The 23,569-nt window shown below is 40.3% G+C and overlaps 2 protein-coding genes across 5 annotated transcripts; one reads left to right on the plus strand and one right to left on the minus strand.

The window, feature by feature from the left end:
* Positions 1–380: 380 nt before the first annotated feature.
* Positions 381–12,684, plus strand: LOC102787378 (acyl-CoA synthetase short chain family member 1). Its single transcript, XM_087851835.1, has 14 exons — positions 381–827; positions 1,036–1,132; positions 1,202–1,401; positions 2,264–2,439; positions 2,837–2,989; positions 3,304–3,451; positions 4,263–4,400; positions 5,190–5,282; positions 9,279–9,391; positions 9,819–9,945; positions 10,058–10,185; positions 10,908–10,971; positions 11,066–11,187; positions 11,275–12,684. Exons 1-14 carry the CDS (start codon positions 515–517, stop codon positions 11,446–11,448), a joined length of 2,046 nt encoding a protein of 681 aa, XP_087707961.1. The 5' UTR covers positions 381–514; the 3' UTR covers positions 11,449–12,684.
* abcd4 (ATP binding cassette subfamily D member 4) lies at positions 12,674–23,428 on the minus strand. 4 transcript variants are annotated; one of them, XM_087851838.1, is made up of 20 exons: positions 23,294–23,428; positions 22,882–23,018; positions 22,647–22,765; positions 22,269–22,396; positions 20,990–21,129; positions 20,787–20,903; positions 19,840–19,965; positions 18,845–18,895; positions 18,579–18,673; positions 18,367–18,488; positions 16,942–17,033; positions 16,724–16,813; positions 16,313–16,518; positions 15,727–15,818; positions 15,548–15,584; positions 13,984–14,033; positions 13,835–13,887; positions 13,693–13,769; positions 13,412–13,527; positions 12,674–13,155 (listed from the first exon to the last, which is right to left on the minus strand). In XM_087851838.1, exons 2-20 carry the CDS (start codon positions 22,920–22,922, stop codon positions 13,054–13,056), a joined length of 1,854 nt encoding a protein of 617 aa, XP_087707964.1. In that variant the 5' UTR covers positions 22,923–23,018; positions 23,294–23,428; the 3' UTR covers positions 12,674–13,053. The 4 variants fall into 4 exon arrangements, with proteins under 4 accessions (XP_087707964.1, XP_087707963.1, XP_087707962.1 ...); XM_087851837.1 differs by having other exon boundaries at positions 23,285–23,428; XM_087851836.1 differs by having other exon boundaries at positions 23,206–23,428.
* Positions 23,429–23,569: the final 141 nt, after the last annotated feature.

Here is a 23,569-nt window from a genome sequence, read left to right on the forward strand (position 1 = left end):
CAAAGCCAAAGTTAAACCGTACTGCGGATGTTCGTTTATATCCGGAAACAGAAGCTCAGCGAAGTTGTTTAAAGCGTTTAAATGTGAAATAATAAGGATTTGTAGATGTAAACAAAAATACGTGGCTATGATGGTCCAGCATGCAACGTAAACAGTGAGTCTTATTGTTGAAAGTGAAAGTGGTGGATTTGAGAAACAGTTTGTACCCAGAGGTGAGCAATGTTTGGAAAGACTTTAATGGGGTTGATTTCCACATTACCCAACTTCACGGTGAAAAACAACTTGCAAATCTGTGGGGGTGGGTTCATTTTCTTGATATGTTCACAAGTGTCGGCTCACTAGTTTGTAACCGCCCTTTAACGCATCACTCCTCAAGCCCTTCCTCTTTGAACTCTTCGGAGTTTCCAAGTTTTCACCTCTCGAAATTTAATCTGTGTGATTTCCAGGATATCTCAACGACCTCATACGTGACGGGAACATCGTTCAGCAAGCGCAGAGCACTTTCACTGACAATATGTGGCTACCGTGCGGTTGCACTTCCAAGTACGTCGCTTCTTCTTTCGCTCGTCGGATTCTTGCTTCTTATCTCCATGTTTCGGGTCGAAGTCGGTGCAACGTCGCGGCGTTCATGCCGGAGGCTGCGGGCTTAGAGGGGGTGTCGGGCCGCGCGGCGCTGCGGGAGTTGTCCGTCTCCAACAGTGAGAGCTTCTGGGCCGCTGTGGCGCGCCACAGGCTCTGCTGGAGCACTACTTTCCACACCGTGCAGGACTGTGACCTGAGCCGAGGCAAGATCAAGTGGTTCGAGGGAGGAAAGCTGAATGTGTCCGGTGAGATTGCGTCAACTTTTAAGTAGAATACAATAAGCATGTGTGGCATCGCACAAAGTTTTCTGTGCTCCCTTTATGTTGAGAAGCAAAGCCAGCTACTACTGTGTGTCATATATCTGCACATACAGTATCCTCATGGCACTGTGCTGATTAGTACACAAGGAGACCTCTGTCATCTCTCTGCGTGCTTCCTTCCGGACTCTTGCAGTGAACTGCTTGGACCGCCATGTGCACACCTGTCCTGAGAGGGTGGCTCTGATCTGGGAGAGAGATGAAAAGGGGTCAGAGATGAAGTACACGTACGGGTAAGTAGTTTGGAGTTGGTGCTGCACTGATGGTTCTGGTTCCTGAAGTTCATGAGCACGTGTTTGCAGAGAGTTGCTGGAGATGACCTGTCGACTGGGCAATCTGTTAAGGCGGCATGGTGTGAAGAGGGGGGACTGCGTCACCATCTACATGCCTACCTGCCCGCTGGCCGTGGCGTCCATGCTGGCCTGTGCCCGCATTGGTGCAGCCCACAACGTGGTGTTTGCGGGCTTCAGCGCGGATGCCCTGGCAGAGCGAATCAGGGATGGTGAGATGTTATTATTGAGCTCCTAAAGCTGCCTTAGAGCTGCACCTGTCAACATTTTAATATCACAGCGGAGCAAATGATATCATGTGCTGTGCCAGTGAGCACTACTCATCGACCCAATCTGTAGTTCCCCTCAGCAAGGACCCCCAATGTTTTATACTTAATCATTTTTGTGATTTAGTTTTGGTTCTTCATCCATGATTTTGCAAATTTCTCATTAAACGGCTCTAAAAACTAGGAATCAATATGTAACGTATGTCTTTAGGGGGCAGGGCAGGATGTTTACATTTATAACATTACATCAAATAAGTCACAAAGTTAAAGACACTGAGTGAAGTGATCAATACTGATCATACTGCAAACCGAGTGCAGTGGTTAGCTGTGAGACTTTGGGTCCTAGCGTCCATACTGTTACCCATGCTGCCCACTTAAACACTGTAGTCCATAGACTCCCCACATAACAGCCGCCTACCAACTGAGCGTTCAAAATGCAGCTCACCACTCTACAAAAACTCCCTTGTCTCAAGGAGCATGGCAAACAGTCCATGGCATTGAAACAGCTCCCCCAGTTCCAAGAAATCTGACTGAGGAATCATTCGAAGAAACCTAGTCCTTAAATCAAGAGGCCCCACAGTGAAGGGAAACAGGTTGCAAAGTGCAATCATAGTTTAAGGCAGCCATAAGGAACTTATTAATTAACTACCAATGTCTCAGTGTAAAACAACCCAGAACACCTGCAAAGGGGCCATGCCTATACCCCAAACATCAGAGCTTTTTGGAAAACATCAGACAGGCGATTTTAAAACTGTTTGTTTCTTTGTGTTATTTATTCTTTCTTTTTCTTTTTTTCAACTTCTTGCAGCTCAGTCCAACACAGTCATCACAGTGAACCAGGGGGTCAGGGGTGGTAAGGTCACAGAGCTGAAGAAAACCGTGGACACAGCGGTGCAGAGCTGTCCGACAGTAAAGCAGGTTTTTGTTGCAATGAGAACAGACAATCCGGTCACCATGACGGCCAGGGACATTGCCATGGAGGAGGTGAGGGAGCAGAAAGCCAATCAAATCCTTAAAATCCAAATATAAGCTGTAGAGGGCGAATTGGGTATTTTTGAACAAATAACCGAAAGAAGAAAAATCACAGTAACTCATGTGAGTTTCTTTTAAATCTGATCAGTAACTAAAACAATCAATACTAGCATGCGCATTTTGCATCTTATATTGCATGTGTTTCCTCTTCATTTTTTGCAATTAGATCACAAGTACATCTGATATGTTTTGTTTGCAATGAGCAAACAAACAACTGTGCACAGGCTCTACTGACCTCCTGGCACAGTGACAGATACAAAATCTAAACACGGGTTGTTGTGTCTTCTTGTGATCTGGCCTTAAAAATATAAATGGTGTGGTAACTGTGTTTATTCACTGCATCGTACAGGAGATGCTAAAGGAAGATGTTGTGTGTGAGCCAGCTGTCATGAACAGCGAGGATGTCCTGTTCCTCCTTTACACATCTGGCAGCACAGGGAAGCCCAAAGGTCTTGTCCACACGCAGGCTGGATACCTTCTGTATGCTGCGCTCACACACAGGGTAAACAATCACTGTTTTCGTTATCGGCAAACACAGTGTTTAGCTCCCATTTCCCAACAAAGGCCATAAATGGCAAAAATGTGATGTCTAATTCCGTGTGACTATGTGTGAGAGGAAATCTCAGCCTGGTTTGCAGCACATTAAATGAGGAGGTTCTCTGAAATGTTTTTTGCATGATGGAACAGTTCAAGATTTTTGCTGTGTTCAGAAGGGTCAAATATTAGTATAATATTGAGCCACGTGGTAGTGAATATTCAAAGTATTTTTATGTTTTTGTCTTGTCTAGTCCTCTTATTATTCCCTGTCATCACCAGTATGTCTTCAGCTACCACGATGGTGATGTATTTGGCTGTGTGGCGGATATTGGCTGGATAACGGGACACAGTTATGTGGTCTATGGGCCGCTGGCCAACGGGGCAACCACTGTGCTGTTTGAGAGCACTCCCATTTACCCAGACCCAGGTATGAACATGATTACAACAAAATGGAAATTATGATTTGAGGTGTCCAAATCCACTATCACAAAATAAAAAGTAAAATGTTTCTTTGATGGAAAGACTTTATTGTAAATTGTGTTTAATGATAGTTTAAAACCTGACGAAATGAACTTATGTGAAGAAACAAGTGCTCCTATTTCATGCTATGTATTGTTTTAAAGAGAGATCAACTGAAGTTGAACTAGTGCTGGGGTGTACCTTTGTGCAATTCCAGATTGCACCACAAGATGGTGCAGAAAACTGCCGTGTCAGGGATTTATGATACCGTGTTTGCGTTTCTTTGCATAGCTTTATGACTGTGCAGAGTGAAGGATTATTGATATGCAGTCATATGAAAAACCAGCAGTGTGTAGCTTCCCATGGTTGACACTGTATGCAGGTTGAATGCTGATTGGCTGAAAAGTAAGCCAGAACAGGAAGTGATAGCCGAGTCTCTCACATGGTGGGAGAAGCAGCATGAAAAGTGATTGGTTAAACACTCGGCTCTTTTGTTGGTTATGGCTTGCTGAAGGACTGATAAAAACACAAACAAGAGTAGGTGCAGACTGTTTGTGACACTGCCCCCTGGTGACAGTAAACAGCTACATGTAGATGACAATCTGCAAAGTTTTCCATTGTTTGAGCCGTTATTGGCACGGAAAAAGGCAAAGTTTCTTCAAGTGATAGGTTTTTAAAAAGAAATATAAAAAACAGTTTAAGGGTTTGGTTTTTAGGCTACTGCTTTATCCTAAACCCAAAAATTTTAAAAATAAATCAACATTTTGCCTTGTTCACAGGAAGATACTGGGACATGGTTGAGAGACTCAAGATCAACCAGTTTTATGGGGCCCCCACAGCAATCCGCCTGCTGCTTAAGTATGGAGATCAGTGGGTGAACAAGTACGACCGCTCCACCCTCAAAACCCTCGGGTCTGGTATGTGAAACAGGACGCTTAGAAAGAATAAGTATTTTTTCACCTGGTTCTCATTTGTGTAGCAATAGACATGAAGCCATGAGGCAGTTATAGACAGAGAGTTGCTGTGTAAAAAGTTTTAAGCCATCTCTAATTTCTTTGTGTTGAATAAGACTTTCCAGCATTTTTTTTCTTGAGCAATAGTTCTTCGAGATTTCTGAAGGTCTTTTAAAGCTTTTCTTTGGATACTGGCTGCTTTTTCACTTATTTTCTGTCCGGGCCTTGTACCTCTTTTTTTGGTTGTTTGTTTCCTAAGCCATTTAACACTGCCCTATGACTCATTTAACTATAAAATGGCACAAAACTCATTGGATGAACCAGTGTTGCGTCTAAACATAACAGACAACTTAGAAAGAGCCGATTTTAAATTGTATATTTAGGCACTTTGTTACTAGCAGCCTGTCACAAAAAAATCTTTTGTCCCAATTTCTTTGTTCAAATCTAAAATGCCAACTATAACACACTTTGACGGGCATAAAATACTGTTTTTCCGCCAACAAGATTACTCATAAAGAGCTATTAGCCAATAACTTGCCAAATCTTAGCATGGTGTGTAGTGTGTCCTCCTTAAGTAAGTCAAGATGAGGGGAAACACGGAGAAAAGGCTAAAGTTTGCCGAATGACTCAAGAGCTGGACTGAACCGGTCTGCTCCCAAAGAAAGTCTGGCTCCATGGAAGCAAAGAAATAACAGGTGGCTGAATACTTTTGCACAGTACCGTATGTTTTAAGCTATTCTTGTCTGTCTGCAGTGGGCGAGCCGATCAACACCGAAGCATGGGAGTGGTACCACAGAGTAGTCGGGGACGGACGCTGTCCTGTGGTGGACACCTGGTGGCAGACCGGTAACTGAACACACAGAAGTGACAGGTTTATTCACCACATTTTACAACACTACACCATATTTTACAACACTACACTACATTTAACAGTAGCACAAACTCAGTTGGATACTTTAGAAATTTAAATATTAGATTATTGGAAAGAGTAAAGTTACAAAGTTCTGTATTTTTTTTTTTTTTTTTAATGCAGCTGTTTGTATGAAACAACCAAAGAGAGTAAGGCTGGTTAAAAATACCAGTGAGTCAGCTGGACCTTGGTGTCCTAAGTTATTTGCAGTTAATAACTGGTAATTATTAACAACCAGTGGATTGAAGTTATTGTTTCTTGCGTAGCGATGTGATTACAGCACATTTGAGAGAAACGGCGAGAATCCCAGCCCGTAAAGAGCCGTTGATCATACTTCTCAAATGATGTATAGAACAATGAGATACAGATGTGTACAGTTTGAGGTTTAGATCAATTTTTATTTCATCTCAAATAATTTGTACGCCCTTCACTTTCCTTTGTGTTTGTAGTGCTATATTGCTGCTGTCAGGTTCATTAGTGCTGGAAAAACTCAGTCATCACCAAACCAAGCATGGTCTATAAATATTATATAGGGTGTGAGTGTATAGTCTGTCCTACTCTCCTTATATTGCCCTGTATTCTCTAACTGATCTGTAATAATTCCTTTTTTGTGCTCACATTGAATTTTCATGCTTCATGGCGAGTCTTAGAACATTCCTCATTCCTAATCCTTCCACAATGGGAACTTACTGTAAGGTCATGAACTCCTCCTCAAACACAGCCACGTCTGCAGACACTAAAACAGTCCATCTTAAAGGGGAGATAAGCTGCCGGAGTCCCTGTAGTAATAACAGTGTTATGTAATGTGTGTGTGTGTGTGTGAGAGACCGAGAGGGAGAGAGACATTTTCTCTTCTCTTAGGAGTTAAAAATCAAACCACATGTTTTCTTCTCAGACTTAAAGATTATTCCAGAAGCGGTTCAGGAAACCAAAGGAATGAAATTTTTTTTAAAAAGAAAAAAAGAAGAAAATTCAATGGCTTTAACACTCAAGTCATCCACCACCAAAGCGGGGATAAGGACATTTAGATCTGAAGAGGATGCACTTCTCCTGTGTACTAGTCTGTGGTGCCAAACCAGAATCATGTGACTCCAGTAGTGAGTATCCAAACGTAAAAACAGGTTGGACTTTCACAAAATGTTAGGATTTTGACGAGTCTCAGTTTCACCAATTTATTCTGCTCACGTCAACAAACATGCTAACTTGTCTGCCTTGTGGCCTTACTTGGAGTGCTGAGATCAACCTTTCCCACACAGATGTCTCATCAGCCCGCCTACGCTCGGTTCTGTAATTTTGGCAGATATCAGAACAAAAGTGCTGCTTTTGTACATCCTTCTTGTTTGTGTACACACAGTTAAGACACACTTGCAGTGCTGTGGAAAAAGTATTTGCCCCCTTCCAGATTTTTTTTTTACCTATTTGAAACAATTAAGTGCTTCAAATAATTAGACAAATTGTAATATTATACAAATAAAACCATCATAAATACAAAATGCAGTTTATAAATTATGACTTAATTTATTAAAGGAACAAAGCTATCTAAAGCTATCTGACCCTGTGTTGAAAAGCAATTGCACCCGGCTTGTTAAATCATGAATTAACTGTGATTAACCTCATTTTTTGTATTTACCCTCAAGGTAACTGTGTCTAATATTAAATTGTTTGATCTAAAAGATGTAAGTGTGACAAATATACAAAAAACAGACAAACAAACAGGAAGCTAGGATGTAGCCAGAACCGGTTTATCAGGCAGGCACTGCTGCTTCATCCTATTTATTATATTTTATTTTAACCTATTAAAGCTCCAAACCAAAATGTGCTCATAAGTTTTCTTTTCTACTCTTTCACACAATTGCTTTTTTATCTTTATTTTCTTTTACATAGGGTTATCAGAAGGTAGCAGAAACGTCTACCCCCTTCCTTTTTATTGGTCAGCTGTGGCAGTTAGCTTGTTTCGACAGCAGGATGCACATGTTGTGACTGCAGAATTTATGCAGAAGTTTCCACTGGAAAGAAGAACTTGCAAAATAAACATGTCCTTCAGCTGTGTGATGACTGAAAGACTCCAAAATGCTGCACAAGTGTAGCATTGGATGGGACATAATAACATCATGTTAGATAATCAGCTGATTTTGCTAATAATATCAGTTATCTCTTCATTAGATTGCGTAATGACCTAATGGTGCAGAGCAGGGTTAATTACCATACAAATGGCAAAAGTCCATAATTAATTGACGATAATTAAACATTAGAGCATCATGAGCTTGAGAATTACAGACACAGATATGACCTAAATACCCTACTTCTGTAAAAAGGATTATGTTGTTATGTTATTTTCATGGTGCGGTGTTTTCAATTAGGGCTAAGTGGCATTATTCATAAATGCCATTTGGTTGATCTGGAAGCAAGTAGCCTGTTTAGAGAGGAAAATGGATTTTGAGCCGTTGCTGGCGTACAGCCTCCATGTAGGATGATCCAGGACTGGAGAGGTGAGAGGACAGAGGATGATGGGAGGTTGAAAAGTAGCTTAAATCAGCGCAAATGAAGGGGGAAAATAACTTAGTGTATTTAAACTTTCAGACACATGATGCCATCTAATCACTGGAAAAAGAGATAACAAAGTTGTGTCCAACGTCAGCAAAATTCAAACTGGAAGCCGGGCTTGCTGTCTCCAGTTTTTATACTTAACTGCCTGTGTGCTCGACCTGGACTGTTTTTGTTAATCACATTGTTTCTTGGGACTGTGAAGCAACAACTCTCACAGTTACAGCTGATGTAAACAGGATGGCAGTGGCTAATGCTATTGTCGAATCATCTGTTGTGTCCTATTTTGTAGAAAGTCCCCTCTGTTGCTACCAACACCACCAGGAGGATTACCAGAGGTCCCTGATGTCCACGCAGACCTAATAGCATTTAATTTACTTAGTATGGCTGTAATTCCACAATCTACATCTGTAGCAATGAGAAGGGCTTACAGTAGATTCACAAACTGCGATTTATTGAACTATGACAACATGTATGGGAATGCAGTATATTAGGCAAAAACAGAGTTCGTACAAGTGATATGACCGCCTTTATTCTTCAGTTCTTCAGTTCACAGCCTGAACTCTCTTCGTCAAACTTTCTTCTTGGATGACATTCAAAGCTTTTCTTTAGATGTCGGCTGCCTTTTTTCTGCTGTCTGTTAAGATGATCCTACATGCCTTCAATAATGTTGAGGTTTCCCTTCCTCAAGAAGGACCTTTTGACATTCAACCTTCCACTTAGACCATTTTTTAAAATCCAGGTGCTATGTCAGGTCTTCCTTTTGAATTTCCTCAATTTTTTAAAGAACATAATTCACGTCATGGCAATAAATATCAGGTTTTCAGCTAATAACTCTTTGGGAGTTTAAAAATGCTGTTTTGTGTGTGTCAAAATGTGTTAACTTTGGTATGCTGCTACTAAAAAGTGCCTAAAATTGGTTCTTTGTCTGTTGTGTGTAGACACAACACTGGTTCATCCCTTGAGTTAGGTACCTTTTATGCTTGAATGATTCATAGATCAGTGTTAAGTGGCTTAATAAATAAAACAAAATCCTCTGAGCAACATTAAATTGGCAAAAACTGTTTAAATCAATGGGCCTAAGCAGAGAAATACGATGTATACTGAGCACATCACTGGGCCAAGTGCGGATCCTTGGGGAACATCTCTACCAAGTTTAAAATAAAATTTATAATAAAACTAATAATAATTGCCATAGCTAACAGTGGGATGTAATTTATTCCTTTGTACTATTAAATTTACTAAATGTGTCTGTCTGGAAAGCTTATTAAAGATTTGTATATACACTAACCAGTTGGCTTTGGGCTGAGTGTGAGGGACAGGGCAGAGTAATATGAAGGAAAATGTTGAAATATAGTTACACTTTACTCGCTCTGCTCTGTTCTCAGAGACGGGTGGCATCTGCATCGCACCAAGGCCATCAGACCCAGACGCAGAGATTGTCCCAGGAATGGCTATGCGACCCTTTTTTGGCATTAACCCGGTGCTTATGGACACTGAGGTAGGTGTGTGTGTGTGTGTGTGCTGTTCCTGCAAATGTTGGATGGCTGGGAACGACCTGGGAGATGGGGTCAGATTAGGATTATAAAATAGCCACCAGCTGTGTCACTTTTGATACTCATCCCACTCCCACGATCAGGCCAAGTGTGTGCATGCCAAACTCCCTATTAAAAATCTGTCGCTCTGTTTTGTGCTGATTGAGGTTGCTTTAGCATTTGCAAAGCACAGATTGTGCTGACAGTTGGAGTGATGTCCCTGAGCCAGTCTTTTTTTTTTTCTGCTTCTCATAACCAAAACATAGCAAAAAAAATAAAAAATCATCCAGTGAGCTAAATGAGGTTTAATGTAGCGTTTCTGTGTGTCCTAGGAATGGTTTAGAAGTCTTGTAACACTGTTTTCTGGTTAACATTGTTTTTGGATTTCTTCAGGGCGAAGTGCTGACTTCCAACAACACATCCGGAGCCCTGTGTATGGCTCAACCTTGGCCTGGTATGGCCAGAACCATTCATAAAGACCACCAGAGATTTATTGACACATACTTCCAGCCTTATCCTGGTACAGTTTTACGAGTTCAGGAACAGACCGCCTCTGTTTTCTTAATGTCTGTTTTCACATAAAGAGAAATGTACAGTCTCTAAATCCTTCTGTACTGGTGCACATAATATAGGTTACTTCTTTACTGGTGACGGTGCCTATCGGTCTGAGGAGGGGTACTACCAGATCACTGGCCGCCTTGATGATGTCATTAACGTGAGCGGTCACAGGATAGGGACAGCAGAGATAGAGGACGTAGTGGTAAGGCCAATAACTGATTAACTTGAATGTCTTGCATTTCAAAAGCTCAAAGATACCTGATTAAACAAGGTTCACAGCTCTGAGTTTAAAAAGCGAAAAACACGTGATCTTTAAAGTTGAGTCCTTATTAAGCTCACAATGCATCTTTCTCTGGGAGCCCCAGAGCAATCTTCCATTTCTCTGTAAAACTGACCTGACTTTTATGTTGAGGAGCATCACTGCTGATGGGAGCATGGTCCGGCTACAGCCCACAGCCTAAATAGTAATGCGCTGTAGAGCTCAATTATCAGCTCATCACTTCGCTAATGTTATAGATCAATATTAACTATTTGCCCATCTATAAATATTGGCATTTATAACGGTCAGAAAAAGAAAACAAAAGAAGACGCCCTTCAAACATGTTGTTGACATTGCACACTGTGTCCACCAGAGGGCAATCTTCAACTTCTCAGTTGGAAAGCCCCAAAATACAATAAACAGCCAATTCGAGTAGAGGTGGACGGAGCCAAAATGAGTAAATCAATTACTACATATTACAAATGCTATAAATCTGTTCAGGTTTACTGTATCTGAAAGAAAAAACATATTGGCTGATGTATCAGATGCACTATATGGTTGTTGTTTAATTATTTATTTTTTTAATCAATAGTTTAATGCCTTTTTAGAAGAACCACAAAGTATGAAGATGCTGAATTTATCCTGTTTGTGACTTCTGTAAACAGAATCAGTGTCCTGCAGTGGCCGAATCTGCTGTCATAGGGTATACACACAGCATCAAAGGACAAGGTAAGAAACTCAGCACAGTTCCTTTCAGTGTAAATCAGTCAGCAATGTGTTTTGCTAAATGTAGCAGATAAATGTGTGATTTTTGCATCGTCAGGTGTCTACGCCTTTGTGGTGCTTAAAAAAGGCATCGATGTACAAGAGGCAGACTTGTCGAGGCAGCTAAACGGCATGGTATCTGAAAAGATCGCCAAGTACGCTTCTCCGGATTTCATCCAGGTAATTTTGTAGTGCTGACTTGCACATGCTGGCAGTCATGATCTGACTTTATGTAATAACTTCTCATTGTGTTGGTGTTTGTCACAGTTTGCCAAGCGTCTGCCAAAAACCCGCTCGGGTAAGATAATGCGACGGGTGCTGCGTAAAGTTGTGGAGAGTGACTTGGAGGGTTTGGGCGACCTCAGTACTCTGGATGATCCTGCAGCAGTTCAGGAGATCATTCAAGGTCACGAGAAACTCTTGAGTAAAAATGGACCATAAGGTGTTTTCTGAAGGAGAGAAGAGTGCACATGGGAAGCTTGCATGTTGCACTCCATTTTCATGAACCAGACCTGTGCCTTTGTATGAAAACATATTTTTAATAGCCAGATCATTCCAATAGGCTCTTTTAAAATCTGTCTACACTCTCCAGATAAACCAGACCCACAAAACCTTTAAAAAGTTCCCACCTAACCTCCCAGAACTTTTTACCAAATAATGTTATTTAATGAAGCCAGATGAAATTTCAATTTTTGGACTATTTTACAAGTTATATCCCCTTTAAGAAAGGGAAACATGGAATTTTCGGGGTTGGAAAAACAAATGTCAATGTCAAATTTGACAATTTAAAAACTGCAAACGAGTTAATTTTACACAAAAATTCAAACTCTAAAGCCAAAATCTTGTTTTTGTTCAGCACAATTTTTCTAACCTTGAGCTTCAATGTCGCAAGAGGTGGTATAGAGTCAGAGAAAAAATTGCACCAAATTATTGTCTATGACACAATAACAGGAAAAAAGCATTGCTTGGTGATAATTTGCTACAGAGAAGCTCAAAATGTGAACTTTAGGTAAACTTTAAAGGGTCGTATCACCATATGGGATTAGAGTCTGGCTGAAAGAATTTACTACATATGAGAGGTCTCTTTTTAGCCTACATTTTGATAGGATGATTTTTCTATCAGTGATTCTTTGGATCAAAACTAATTTTCTATTGTTTCAAATTTCATATATTAGGTAGGAGATGGCATGTGATGGCTCAAAAATGCTAGAAGAAATAATGTGAATTAAAAAGCACAAAATGTTGATGTACTTCAAGCTGGGATCATAGTATGAAGGTATAATTTTGCTTGCCTTCATGACATATACCAATTTTCATGTGAGCAGACATACCGACATTTCTTAGTAGGAATTAAAAAGAATATTGTGTGAAAGTCTGTTTATTACACAGTAATAACCACTTTCCCATTGGAAATGTTGTACACTAAGCTACTGTAAAGTCACATAAATGCATTAAAGATTTACAGAGTTGTTTTTGTTTTTATCTTAAAATGTGAACTTTATGTGGGACCAGAACTTTGAGTGGTGTGACACACAAGCCTTCTTCAAACTATTAAAGTACCTCTGTTAACAGAACAAAGTGTGCTGTCTGAGAGCACTGGAACGTTAGCGAGTGACACGGCGAGGACCCTTTATGTTCCTTATTCCCACACTGATATACTATTGACTCAACATCATCTATCATTTAATACAATGTAATCACAGCCTTACAGTACACCCCACATCTATATACCTTATCTCTTCAGCATGTGTTCGATTATTATCTTTTTCTTAAAAATATTTAGATTAAAAGCACCGTCTCCACTGAAGACCAGGTCAGTCTAGAAGCTGCCATTTTTGGGGATAACAGATGGCGTACACAAAAGCAACAGAACCAAGAAGTGATTGGGTGAAATTCCAGTTTTCTTTTTTAGTCCACACACTAAAAATCAAAAGTTAATAGTGGATTAGTTTGATTGATTTGGTTCTAGGAAGAATTTTTACACTCTTCTAAAGACACTGTGTAAACATAGACACTGGTTAAAGCATTTCAAATAGATGGCCGCAGTCACATTGTTTCATCTCTGAGACTGAGGTTTCCGCTAGCTCCTTTTAACTTTGTTAACTCCCATCGGCCTTCTCCACACAGCTTCAGCTGGACATCATGGTACTGGGAAAAACAAAGTTTCACATAATGTAGTAACAGTTGGACAGATCTGAGAACAAGGTAAGCGAAGGCAGGTGAAACTAAGCCACAAGAATGTATTGCTGATCAACTTTACTCTTTTTGGAGATGTGGAAGAGTCATACAAAGCAACCCACTTACTGGGATTTGGCTCAACAACAGTGACTAAAGCAAACGTTTTGAGTGTGCAGGCTGTAATTTCCACCAGTTATCCTAACTGGAGTCGGGATGTTTGGCCTACCTTCTCCAGGCTGCTGCGATGTCCCAGACTGACCAAAGTCATGCCCAGCTGTTTGCAAGTTCGGTACAGCTGTGCTTCTGCCTCCTCGGTCAAAGCACTAGTGGCTTCATCTAAAACTAAAGTTCAAACACCAGAAAGTTGCAGTCTAGAACACATCAGTCCAGTAAACACAGCAAACAGCCTCAGCTCACCTGAACCACACACTCAGCACAACTAAAAACTTCATCAGTGCATGCATGTTTTCTTATGAGATGCTCTAGTGAGTATCCAGAGGAGCATACTTGCATATTTGGGCTGCAGGTAGAAGAGTCGTGCAAAGGAGAGACGCTGCATTTCACCTGGAGACAGAACATCATACCTGCAGAGAACAAAAACAAGCTTGAGGAAGTATTACACAGTTTTACTTCTTTAATTGTTTCTTACCAGTTCCAATCCACTTTCTCATCCAGCCCGCCCGTCCGTTTCAGCAGACTGGACTGCACACACATCAAGGTTTTATTTAGCATGAGTGAAAATGAGAAGTAATTTCACGAAATAACATGCATTGGAGATGAAAGCAGAATTTATCTCACCACTCCGGCTAGTTCCAAGAATTGTATAATTCTGTCATCATCCACCGACCCTGAAAACATGACATATAATTCTGGTTTTTCTTGAATTCTCTACAGCACTGCCATTTAGTATCAACGATCCTCAGTAAAATACATATGCGTGCGCACACGTACACACAATATATTTGTAAAAAATAAAAATATGTTGATTCTGGATTCGGTTGAACAGCTCATTGCTAAAGAGGTTAATTTACAATAGAAGATCCTGAGGTACTTAAAGAGGGCTGAGCTTTCTTCTTAACAACTTGTAGAAATAAAGTGTAGAGGAAATTCATGCACTCAGAAACATGGAAACTGTTGTCAAAGAGCACAGACAAACTGTCCTGTGTAATCAGTCAAAAAAAAAAAAACAGGAAAAAAAACTGCAGGGAATGCATTGATGGGAACTGCACGCTAACTGAAAAGAAGTCTCTGCAGCAGATAGTGAGGACAGCAGAGAGGATCATTGGAGGCCCTCTCACATCCATCTCCCAACTCTATGACAGACACATTATCCGACGTGCGAACAGCATAGTGAAGGACACTTTCCACCCCTCACATGCACTGTTCTCCCTCCTTCCATCTGGCAGACGGTTTTGCAGCATTAAAACCGTAATGACCAGACACTGCAAGAGCTTCTTCCCCCAAGCAGTCAGAGCCCTCAACTCACTACCATAAAAGGACTGATATAAACATACACCTCTACAAACACCTTACAATACTCATCAAAAGACTCAAAAACAAAAACTTCCACAAATCCACTACAAACTGGACCTGGGAACAATATGCTTATTTGCACACTCAGTCACATAGTTCTGAACACACATCTAAATTATATTTGCACATTTTGCACGTCTTTGTCATGTCTCGTCAATAATATCCTAACGATAACTTGAAACTGGTATTCAATACCTGCTGCACATTCCACTTTGTATTGTCTCTGTCCTGTCTTTGTTTATCGTACAGTTAATATTGTATAGTTACCATTATAGTATTGTATAGAATTGTATAGTTAGTAATTAGTACCTTTTTAGCCCTAATTTTACCAAAACCTAGCATGTTATTTATTTGTAATTTATATCTCTTGGAGATATATACTTTATATATTTATAAATGCACCATGGGGGTTTAGGGTGAGCAGCATTTCAGTACACTGTATACTGTGTATACTACTGTACTGACAATAAAGCTGTTGAATCTTGATGATTTCAGCAAGACGCAAAGGAAGCAAAAGAAACTAAGTGCAGTGCTGTCCTGCCTGCCACCGACAGCATTTGTAGCAAAGATTACAACAAAGGAAAGGCCCAAACCGCTGAGCAGCTGAGACACTAAGTGGCACAGGGACAATGAGTCCTTCCACATTCAAAACTGCAGCAACCGTTCTCCCCAGTTTTGACACACTTAAAGGTGTTGTTTTAAAAGAAAGGCAGATGTAACACAGTGATGAGCTTGCCTCTGTCCCAACAAAATACACCACACACACAGATTAACTAATAGAGTAGTTTTCCTCTGGCTAATTAGCTGTTGATCACATTTAATACAATACCTGATGCAGGGTAAATATCCTTCAGTGGGTAGATCACCTGTTGGAAACAAGTGTTTCAGTAAATGACCAAAAGTTTTTCTTTTTTTCTTCTTCTTTTTTTTTTTTTTTTTAGATATAAACATATCAGCGCTTTATATAAAAGACAAAATTTGTAGAAAAACAGCACAATAAGAAGAGACCTGCTCACGCAGAGTGCCATCGGTCAGGTAGGGTTTCTGTGGCAGGAAGAGCGTTCCTCTGGGCCCAAAGCAGGTGGTCATCTGGACAAAGCCTGAGGAAAAATGAAGGACAGACAGCTGAATGAATGTATTTGTGCTTTACAGTTTCTATTTGATGGCTTTACACTACCCTCTCATATCTCTCCCAATCAAAATAAATAAATAAACAAAAACAAGCTAGTAAATTTATTTACCCCCATATCGTGGCTTTTTAAAAACATAAAATTTAAAGTAATGGAACCTTTGTTGTTGCTATTGTTCCTCAAGTCAGTGAAATGCAGTACTGATGAGTTCTCAACAATACATGACAACATCCGTGTAAAACTATGATCTGTTTTTCATGTTCATACTTGCCATATAAAAATCTAATTTTCTTTGTTATTTATGTATTTTTCCCATCATTCTTAGTCCCCCCCCCCCCATGTTATGCATTGTTATTATTGCCCTTTTTTGTGCCGTCTTCGCTTCTCCTGATTTGCTAAAGAGTTAATACAATAATAAAAAAAGATCAAATTAAGCCAAACAGTCTCAGTTCTTCTGCTCTCACCGCTGTGTGCTTCCCAGAGACGGTTGAGGACCCGCAGCAGTGAAGTCTTGCCGGTGCCCGTGTTCCCCACCACCAACAGATGAGTTCCCTGGCTGATTTTCAGACTCAGGTCCTCCACCAGCAGCTCATCAGAGAAAGGGGATTTGTATGAAAGATGGTCCACGATGAAGGCCGTGTCCACTGGGCCTGCGTGGATGTTGAAGTCACTGTGTGGAGAGGTGGTGATGTGTGATGTAGTTGAGGCTCAGAGGTTTTGGTATAAACATGAATTTTTACCATCTTCTTTTCCTGTTTCCATTTCTGTATGTTTAATGTAATCTAATAAATTCTCCTCACATGCAGCCTGCTTCTTAAATCATCACACTGTGCTTCTTTTTTTAACGCAGCAGAGAATAATGTGCCCACACAAACCTGTCAAAGTCGTAGCTTTCTCCTGACGCTGGGTCGTAGTCACACTGCTTGCGTAGGATGTCATCCATCACCTCCCTCAGCTCCCCAATCCTGACCGCAACACACACACACACACACACACACACACACACACGGTTATGGAAAGGTGGAAGGTATACACAAATCCTGCTGTCATCATTTGTCCTCAAAGAGGTGAATTTAAGTATGCAGCCTGATACCTGTGGGTGTATCCAGCCACATCTGACAGAGTAGTTGACAGGTCTATTAACTGCGTGAAACCATTTATCAAGTAGATGCACACAAAGGCGTTCTGAATGTGAACAAGGAGAGGGAATAAGAAGCAGAGAGTCAATAAGAGACAAGGTTTGTTTGTTTTTTCAAAAGGTCTGCATGCACAACAAAACATTCGGAAGTCAAATCTGTGTGCAGTGCAAGAGATGGTGTTTACGTTTTTGAGGGGATAAAAGGGATTTTGGTGCCACCTAGTGGGTAAACTACTAACAAACATGATGGACTTCCTCTTTCAGCCCCACTATAAGGAAAGCATTAGGACAGTGTGCACTCATGCAAGACAGCAATTTTGGATTTTATCTTCTAATTTAGTACTGATGTCATCAGGTTAAAATATGCACAGATACTCAGAACTATCTGGCTCCCACATATTGAAGTAGCCACTTCATTAGATACACTTGTTCAGCAGCTTATTATTGCAACTCTTGAAATAGCCAATCACATGGCAATGCTTTTAGACGTGCAGACATGGTCAAAACATCTTGCTGAAGTTTTAGCTAAGCATCAGAATGAGGAAGAAGGTGGATTTGAACATGGGATGGTTCTAGGTACCAGACTGGTTTGTGTGAGGATTTTACAAACTGTTGCCTCTGCTGAGATTATCCTCACACAAACATCTCTAGGCTTTACAGAGAATGATAAAATTTAAAAAAAAATTGAGAGAAAATATCCCATGAGCAGCAGCTCTCTGGGTGAAAATGCCTTGTTGATGTCAGAGGTCAGAGGAGGGCCCTTCCTCTTTGGGTCCCTTAGTACCAACTAAGCATCATTTAAGCACCACAGTCTACCATCTCCATCCCTATATGATCACAGTTTACCCATCTTCCAATGAAACTTGTTCCAGCGAGATAATTCACCACGTCACAAAGAACAAATCATCTCAATCTGGTTTCTTGAACATGAAACCTTGTACTCAAATGACCCCTACATTCACCAGATCACAACCCAATAGAGCACCTTCGGTATGTGGTGAAACAGGAAATCCATATCATGGATGTGAAGTTGACACATCTGCAGCGACCGTGTGATGTTATCATTTTAATATGGACAAAGATCTGTGAGGAATGTTTCCAAAACCTTGCTGCAACTTGTTGAAAAAATGAAGGCAACACTGAAGAAAAAAGGGTGTCTAACCCAGTACCAGAAAGGTGTATCTAATAAGGTGGCTGGTACTTTTACATTTATTGAGGTATTAGGTTATCATGCAACATAATACAAATGACTCAAACTGCTGCCTAACCAGGACGTACACAGTTCCTTTTTTTAATCGTTTATATAGCTCTGTTTTAAGTTCTATTCTGACATAAATAAAAAGAGGCATTTAAATAAAAAAAGACATAAAACATGTCTACCTTGCTGATGAGAGCACTAAGTTCACCAGGAGTGAGGCTATCGTAAACACCACTAAAAATGGGAATGGCGATTATAATGTAACTCAGGAATCCTCCAAGGTAGTCAAATGTGTTCACTCCAACTGTGAAAGGAGACATTACAGGTTTAGAGGTTAAGTGTACAAAGTTGTGTTATATAAGCATGATAACAGTAAGGTATAGAACTTTCTTACTATAAAGCCAGAGCTCTTTGTTTATGAGCCTCTTTTGAGTATACAACAGAGCCTGCAGTCTGCGGTCCGTCCTCATGAGCTCCACTTTACCAGCTCTGCAAGTAGAGACAGGCGGGTTTTTCTTCTCCATTTTGTTCTCTGGTTTTATTCGATTTCTGAATAAGCTCTATCAATACATCTTATCAATACAGGAAGATAAACTCAAACTGTCTGGCAACAATAACAGCCACCTTTGCAGCATCAGCAATGTTGTGGTTGTGTCTCACCTGTAAAAAGCTGCAGACTCTGCATTGACACGGATTTGCATGTGCTTGAATCTAGACATGAAAAAAACATGTGTGATAAAATTGTGCATCCTTACTAGACTACCCACAACAGTATATTTGCATGATTCACAGTTCAAAGCAATGTGGATGAACAGCCTCTCAGTTCATCCACTGTAGGAACAGCCGCACGTTTCACATGTCATGTAATGCTTCCTTCTGCACAAAATAGACCTACAGAGCACAACCTACTCCAATCAGAGGTGGAGGAGCAGATGATGCAGAGCTATAAAGAATATGAAAATATAACAAATAGCATCACTTTTACAATAGAAAAGCACACAGAGGGGTGGAATACATATATGAATATATTCATATTCCTGCTCAGCGTGTTGTCAGTGCTGAAAGTAATTTTTAACATGGCAGCTACACATTAGTGCACTGAAACCTTCAATAATCCACCAATCTCACTTCATAGTATACCTCTCAGGAGGCTTCTGTTGTCTACTCTCACTGATTTCATAAAGATCTGAATCTGACTGTTTAGAGCAGTGTGAAACCTGAGCTGGTGGCTCACAGAGATCATGTGTACCCTGAACTCATTATTTGAGGATTTCTCCATGTTTAATATGATCATTGCATGCTGTTGTGACAGTATACGCATGACAGGAAATAAAGAAAACCATAAAAGATCCACTTTAACAGAAACCAGTTGATCTGTTCCTCTCTGAACACAAAGGGAGGCTGTTTCAGCTTGTGATAGATTCTTCTTTTAAAAAAAAACAACAACAAAAAACTGATGCATATCCTGTGTTACACAGAAGGCATTGCGCCAAAGCCTACAGTTATTTCCTTTTAACAGAACCCAAGTGTCTTTGACCACAAATACAGGAAGGATTTGTTTCAAACAAAGCTGGCAGAATACCCAAAGACTCTGTTAGAGGTTAAATCAATCTGCTGTTAGCACAAATTTACAAACTTAGAAAGGCTGAACCTACCTGAAGTCTCCCTCCAGTTTCTCTTGCTCAAAGAGAGTTGACACAATCGGCCCCATGAGGATTTTATTGGCAATAGTCCCGATTACAAAGTAACCAAAGATACTCACAGGACCAATCCAGCCAGTGCTGCAAAGCAAAGCAACTTACATCAAAATACATGCAAACAGCACAACACTTAAAGTGCACACAGTGATATTCAAAGAGTCATTTTGCTTCTTTTACAGCTCACATTTAACCTTTTTCCTCTCTGGAGGCCAGCATATCGAGTCCAGGCTGTACATGTTATATAAATGCAACCAGCGCCATTTTCAAAGGTCACCACGTATGGCACGAATACAACAAAGACCACCTGGTATTACTACAACTACGGCTGATGTAGAATTTGTTGAGCCCAGGATTTTTTAGAAAGGGTTAAAGGGGTCTGTTATTTTTAAAAAGCTGTTATCTTCTCTCTAACTGACAGTTTTTGATAAAGTGGAAGCAAACGGTCATTTTTCATTAGATTTTTTCCAAATCTTACTGCAGTCTGATGATAAGGACAAGAAGCTTTATTGTATGTCAGAATATGCTTCCCATCCATAGTAGAGGTTGTTCTTTTGCCCTCACTGTTTTGCAGCCTGTTACTAAATTTGAGGTTGTTCTTTTTTTCCAGCTGGAAATGTCAAAAAGGGCTTCGGGGTTAACAAAAAGCCCCAATTTAGCCTGAATTTTAATAAGGTCAAAGTTGCAGCAGACCTTTTGTAGAGCACATGTAATGCTTTAAATTACATATAACAGGTATTTATTCTTCTAACTTTCAAAATTCCATCCCTTGTTTTATGTACTCTGGACCTCTCTAAAGGACAGATATTCAGAAACGTGGCTATAAAACTGTGGCACCCCAACATAGCTGAATGAGCTCTACCACAGTGTGTGATGGGGTTGATCATACAGCACAACGTGCTCACCTGTAAAAGCAGTGGTAGGTGTAGTAAGTCAGGGTGAACGGTGAGATGATCAGGCGACTCGCCATGCTGCTCATCTGCTTACACAACCTCTCTGCATCCTGACTGATCCGCTGGTCTCTGCCCACAACAACGCAATTAAACAACGACAGCAAAACATTTTCATGCATAACAATGCACCAACCAGGAAATGCATTCATGCTTACGGGTTGTCTATGTCCTCTCTGAGCACGTTGAGCGTGTAGTAGACTCTTCCCTGGAAGTAGGCTGAATGGAGGCTCTCTGTTAGCGTCTTCCTCCAGCTGACATACATCTGATTGCAAATGTACTGGTCAATACTTTTCAGCTGCATGGGAGGGGAACAACAAAGAAGGGGAGAGAGAAAAAGTAACAATAAGTGACAATAACTTAAATAAAGATGTTATAGATCAGGAAAGACCTGCCACAGAAGTTCCTTTAAAAAGCAACATGATTAAATAAGCTGACTAAAGTTAGTTTCTTAGGTTCAAAATCCAAGCAAACACAATCAAGACCAAATGCATGCAGCTATAAAATGGTCATGTCAGGTTGTCCTGACCTTATAAAGTTGCTACTGTTACAGCATCAATCCAAAGGTGTGATGCCATGCAGTAAAACATAAGAAACTAATTATCAAACTTTTGATTTAGGTATTTGAAATGTGCATCTGAATGTAACAGATAATGTACACTACTAAACAGGTTTTGATAAATAAAGTATATGCAGTTGCAGAGACTTAGTGTTAATCTTATAAAAACTGTATATTTCACAAACCAAACCTGCACGACTCGCATTAATTAATTCGATCCCAAGAGGAGAAACAAATCCCTTTAGGCTTGCTTCAGGAAGTGCATCCGGCATAAAAAGGGTGCCAAATCAAACACAGAGCTACCACTGTGGTGACCCCTTGCAAATAGGAGAGCAGCTAAAAGCAGCTATTTCTGTTTCCTTAAATCCTTAAATCTACGTATTTCATTTAAGCGTTTAAAAGGGAAAATGCAGTTTGACATACTTCTGATACAGTGCGTGAAACTGATATGCTGCACACAGAGTTTACACCTATTGTCCTTGTCAGGCTAAAATCACAATACACTATAAATACAAAACTACCATAAATACACATATTAGTAAAATATACAGTAGTAAAAGAAAGATGCAGAAAATTAACATTATTTCCAAATGTATGAACAGCAATTAAATTATCATATAAATGATTTAAATGACTACACCTATACTAATCAATATGAGATGGCTTTCTACTATAGCTTCAATTTGACCAGGTATGTGTCTCATTAAAATTAAAAATAAATTTTTTTCAGGGGTGACTCGGCCAAGAAAGCATAAACAGACATCCTGGACACGCGTGAGACAGCACATCTGTAGGGTGTTAATCTTATTTGCTTTGCAGGATAAATGCTACTGTGTTAGTATGTTGACTTCTGTCGTTCCTCTGCTACTTTAACTTACTGTGGAGTTGAATAAAATGAGCACCATGGCAGTGCCCACCAGACTCCTGAAGCCTGAGTAATTTTTGTCTGCCAGCACATTGTAGAAGTGGCTGGGGAGGACTCCCACCTGGTAAATGATCAGCTGCTCTGATGACAGAAAAACACGTGTTAGCACATTGTATCGTGAGGAAGGAGTCAGTTCAAACAGTGACTCATAAAAGAGCAAAATGATTAGCTAAAGGTCATCAAGAAAGAGACAAAGCCTCCTGTGGTCAGGGCTCATTTGACTGCAGTCAATGCAAGCTTTCTTTTGCTATCAGAAGTTCCTCAAAGTTAGACCACAGTCATTTTACAGTTTCCTCCTCTTTTTGTTCTATTACACTCCTCCAGCTGTTACCTGCCAGAGTAACGCCCAGCAGCGTCCCAAACATCAGGACACTCTGACTGGTCCATGATGGGAACAAGACCTTCTGGATGCTGCAGAACCTCTGCACAAACCTCCAGTCTAACTGTGGCCTGATTTGTGTGAACAGACAGAGAAAGAGTGGAAATTACAAGATATTTTGAATGACCTTCACTCCTCATCCCCCAGCACCACCTTAAAACCCAAAGAGTGCGGAAAAGGTTCCTACCTGTCCCTGCCTCGGAGATTTGTCTTTTCCAAACGAGGCATGAGCGCGGGCGGCAGAGGACTTGCTTATGTAGACAAAACTTCACATAAGTTGTTCGTGTGTCTTAAAAGCCGATCCAGGCGGCAGGTCAAGGTAAACTAAGACGATAAAAACACATTTAATAAAATAAAAACATTCAAGTACAGTAAGATTTTTGCATGAAAATACAAAACGACACAAAAAGCATTAAAATCAAATCTCAACAGTTTTCTTGAAGAAGAAAAAAAATGCTGAAGTGCTAGGTCATTTTTCCCGTACATATCATACGAGCACGTCGTAGTTTACCTTAGCAGCAGGAAAACGTTTAACTGTTAGCGAGGAAAGTTGGAAACAAAATTCAACGAAAAATCTCTAAAATAACTACCTCACTTACTGCTGTCACGGCTACATTAGTTAGCCAACACGTCATATAACCTTAATGTAATAAATCCTGCTATCCTGCTGCTCCACTGTGAGCCACAGGAGTAGAGGAAAAAAATGTTTTGGACGGTGACTGTCAAACTACGGACTTCCGGATTATCAGGTGACCCACAGTTTTCAAAATAAAAGCTCAAATAGCTTTTAGGCGGAATTTTTTAAAATAGTGAAAGCGATTCTACACGAGTGCACGTGCACTATATAATTAGTCTATTTATTTTTTATTTTAAAA

Source organism: Neolamprologus brichardi, chromosome 15, assembly GCF_056152115.1.
Source record: "Neolamprologus brichardi isolate AB-2024 chromosome 15, ASM5615211v1, whole genome shotgun sequence".
Classification (NCBI taxonomy): Eukaryota; Metazoa; Chordata; class Actinopteri; order Cichliformes; family Cichlidae; genus Neolamprologus; species Neolamprologus brichardi.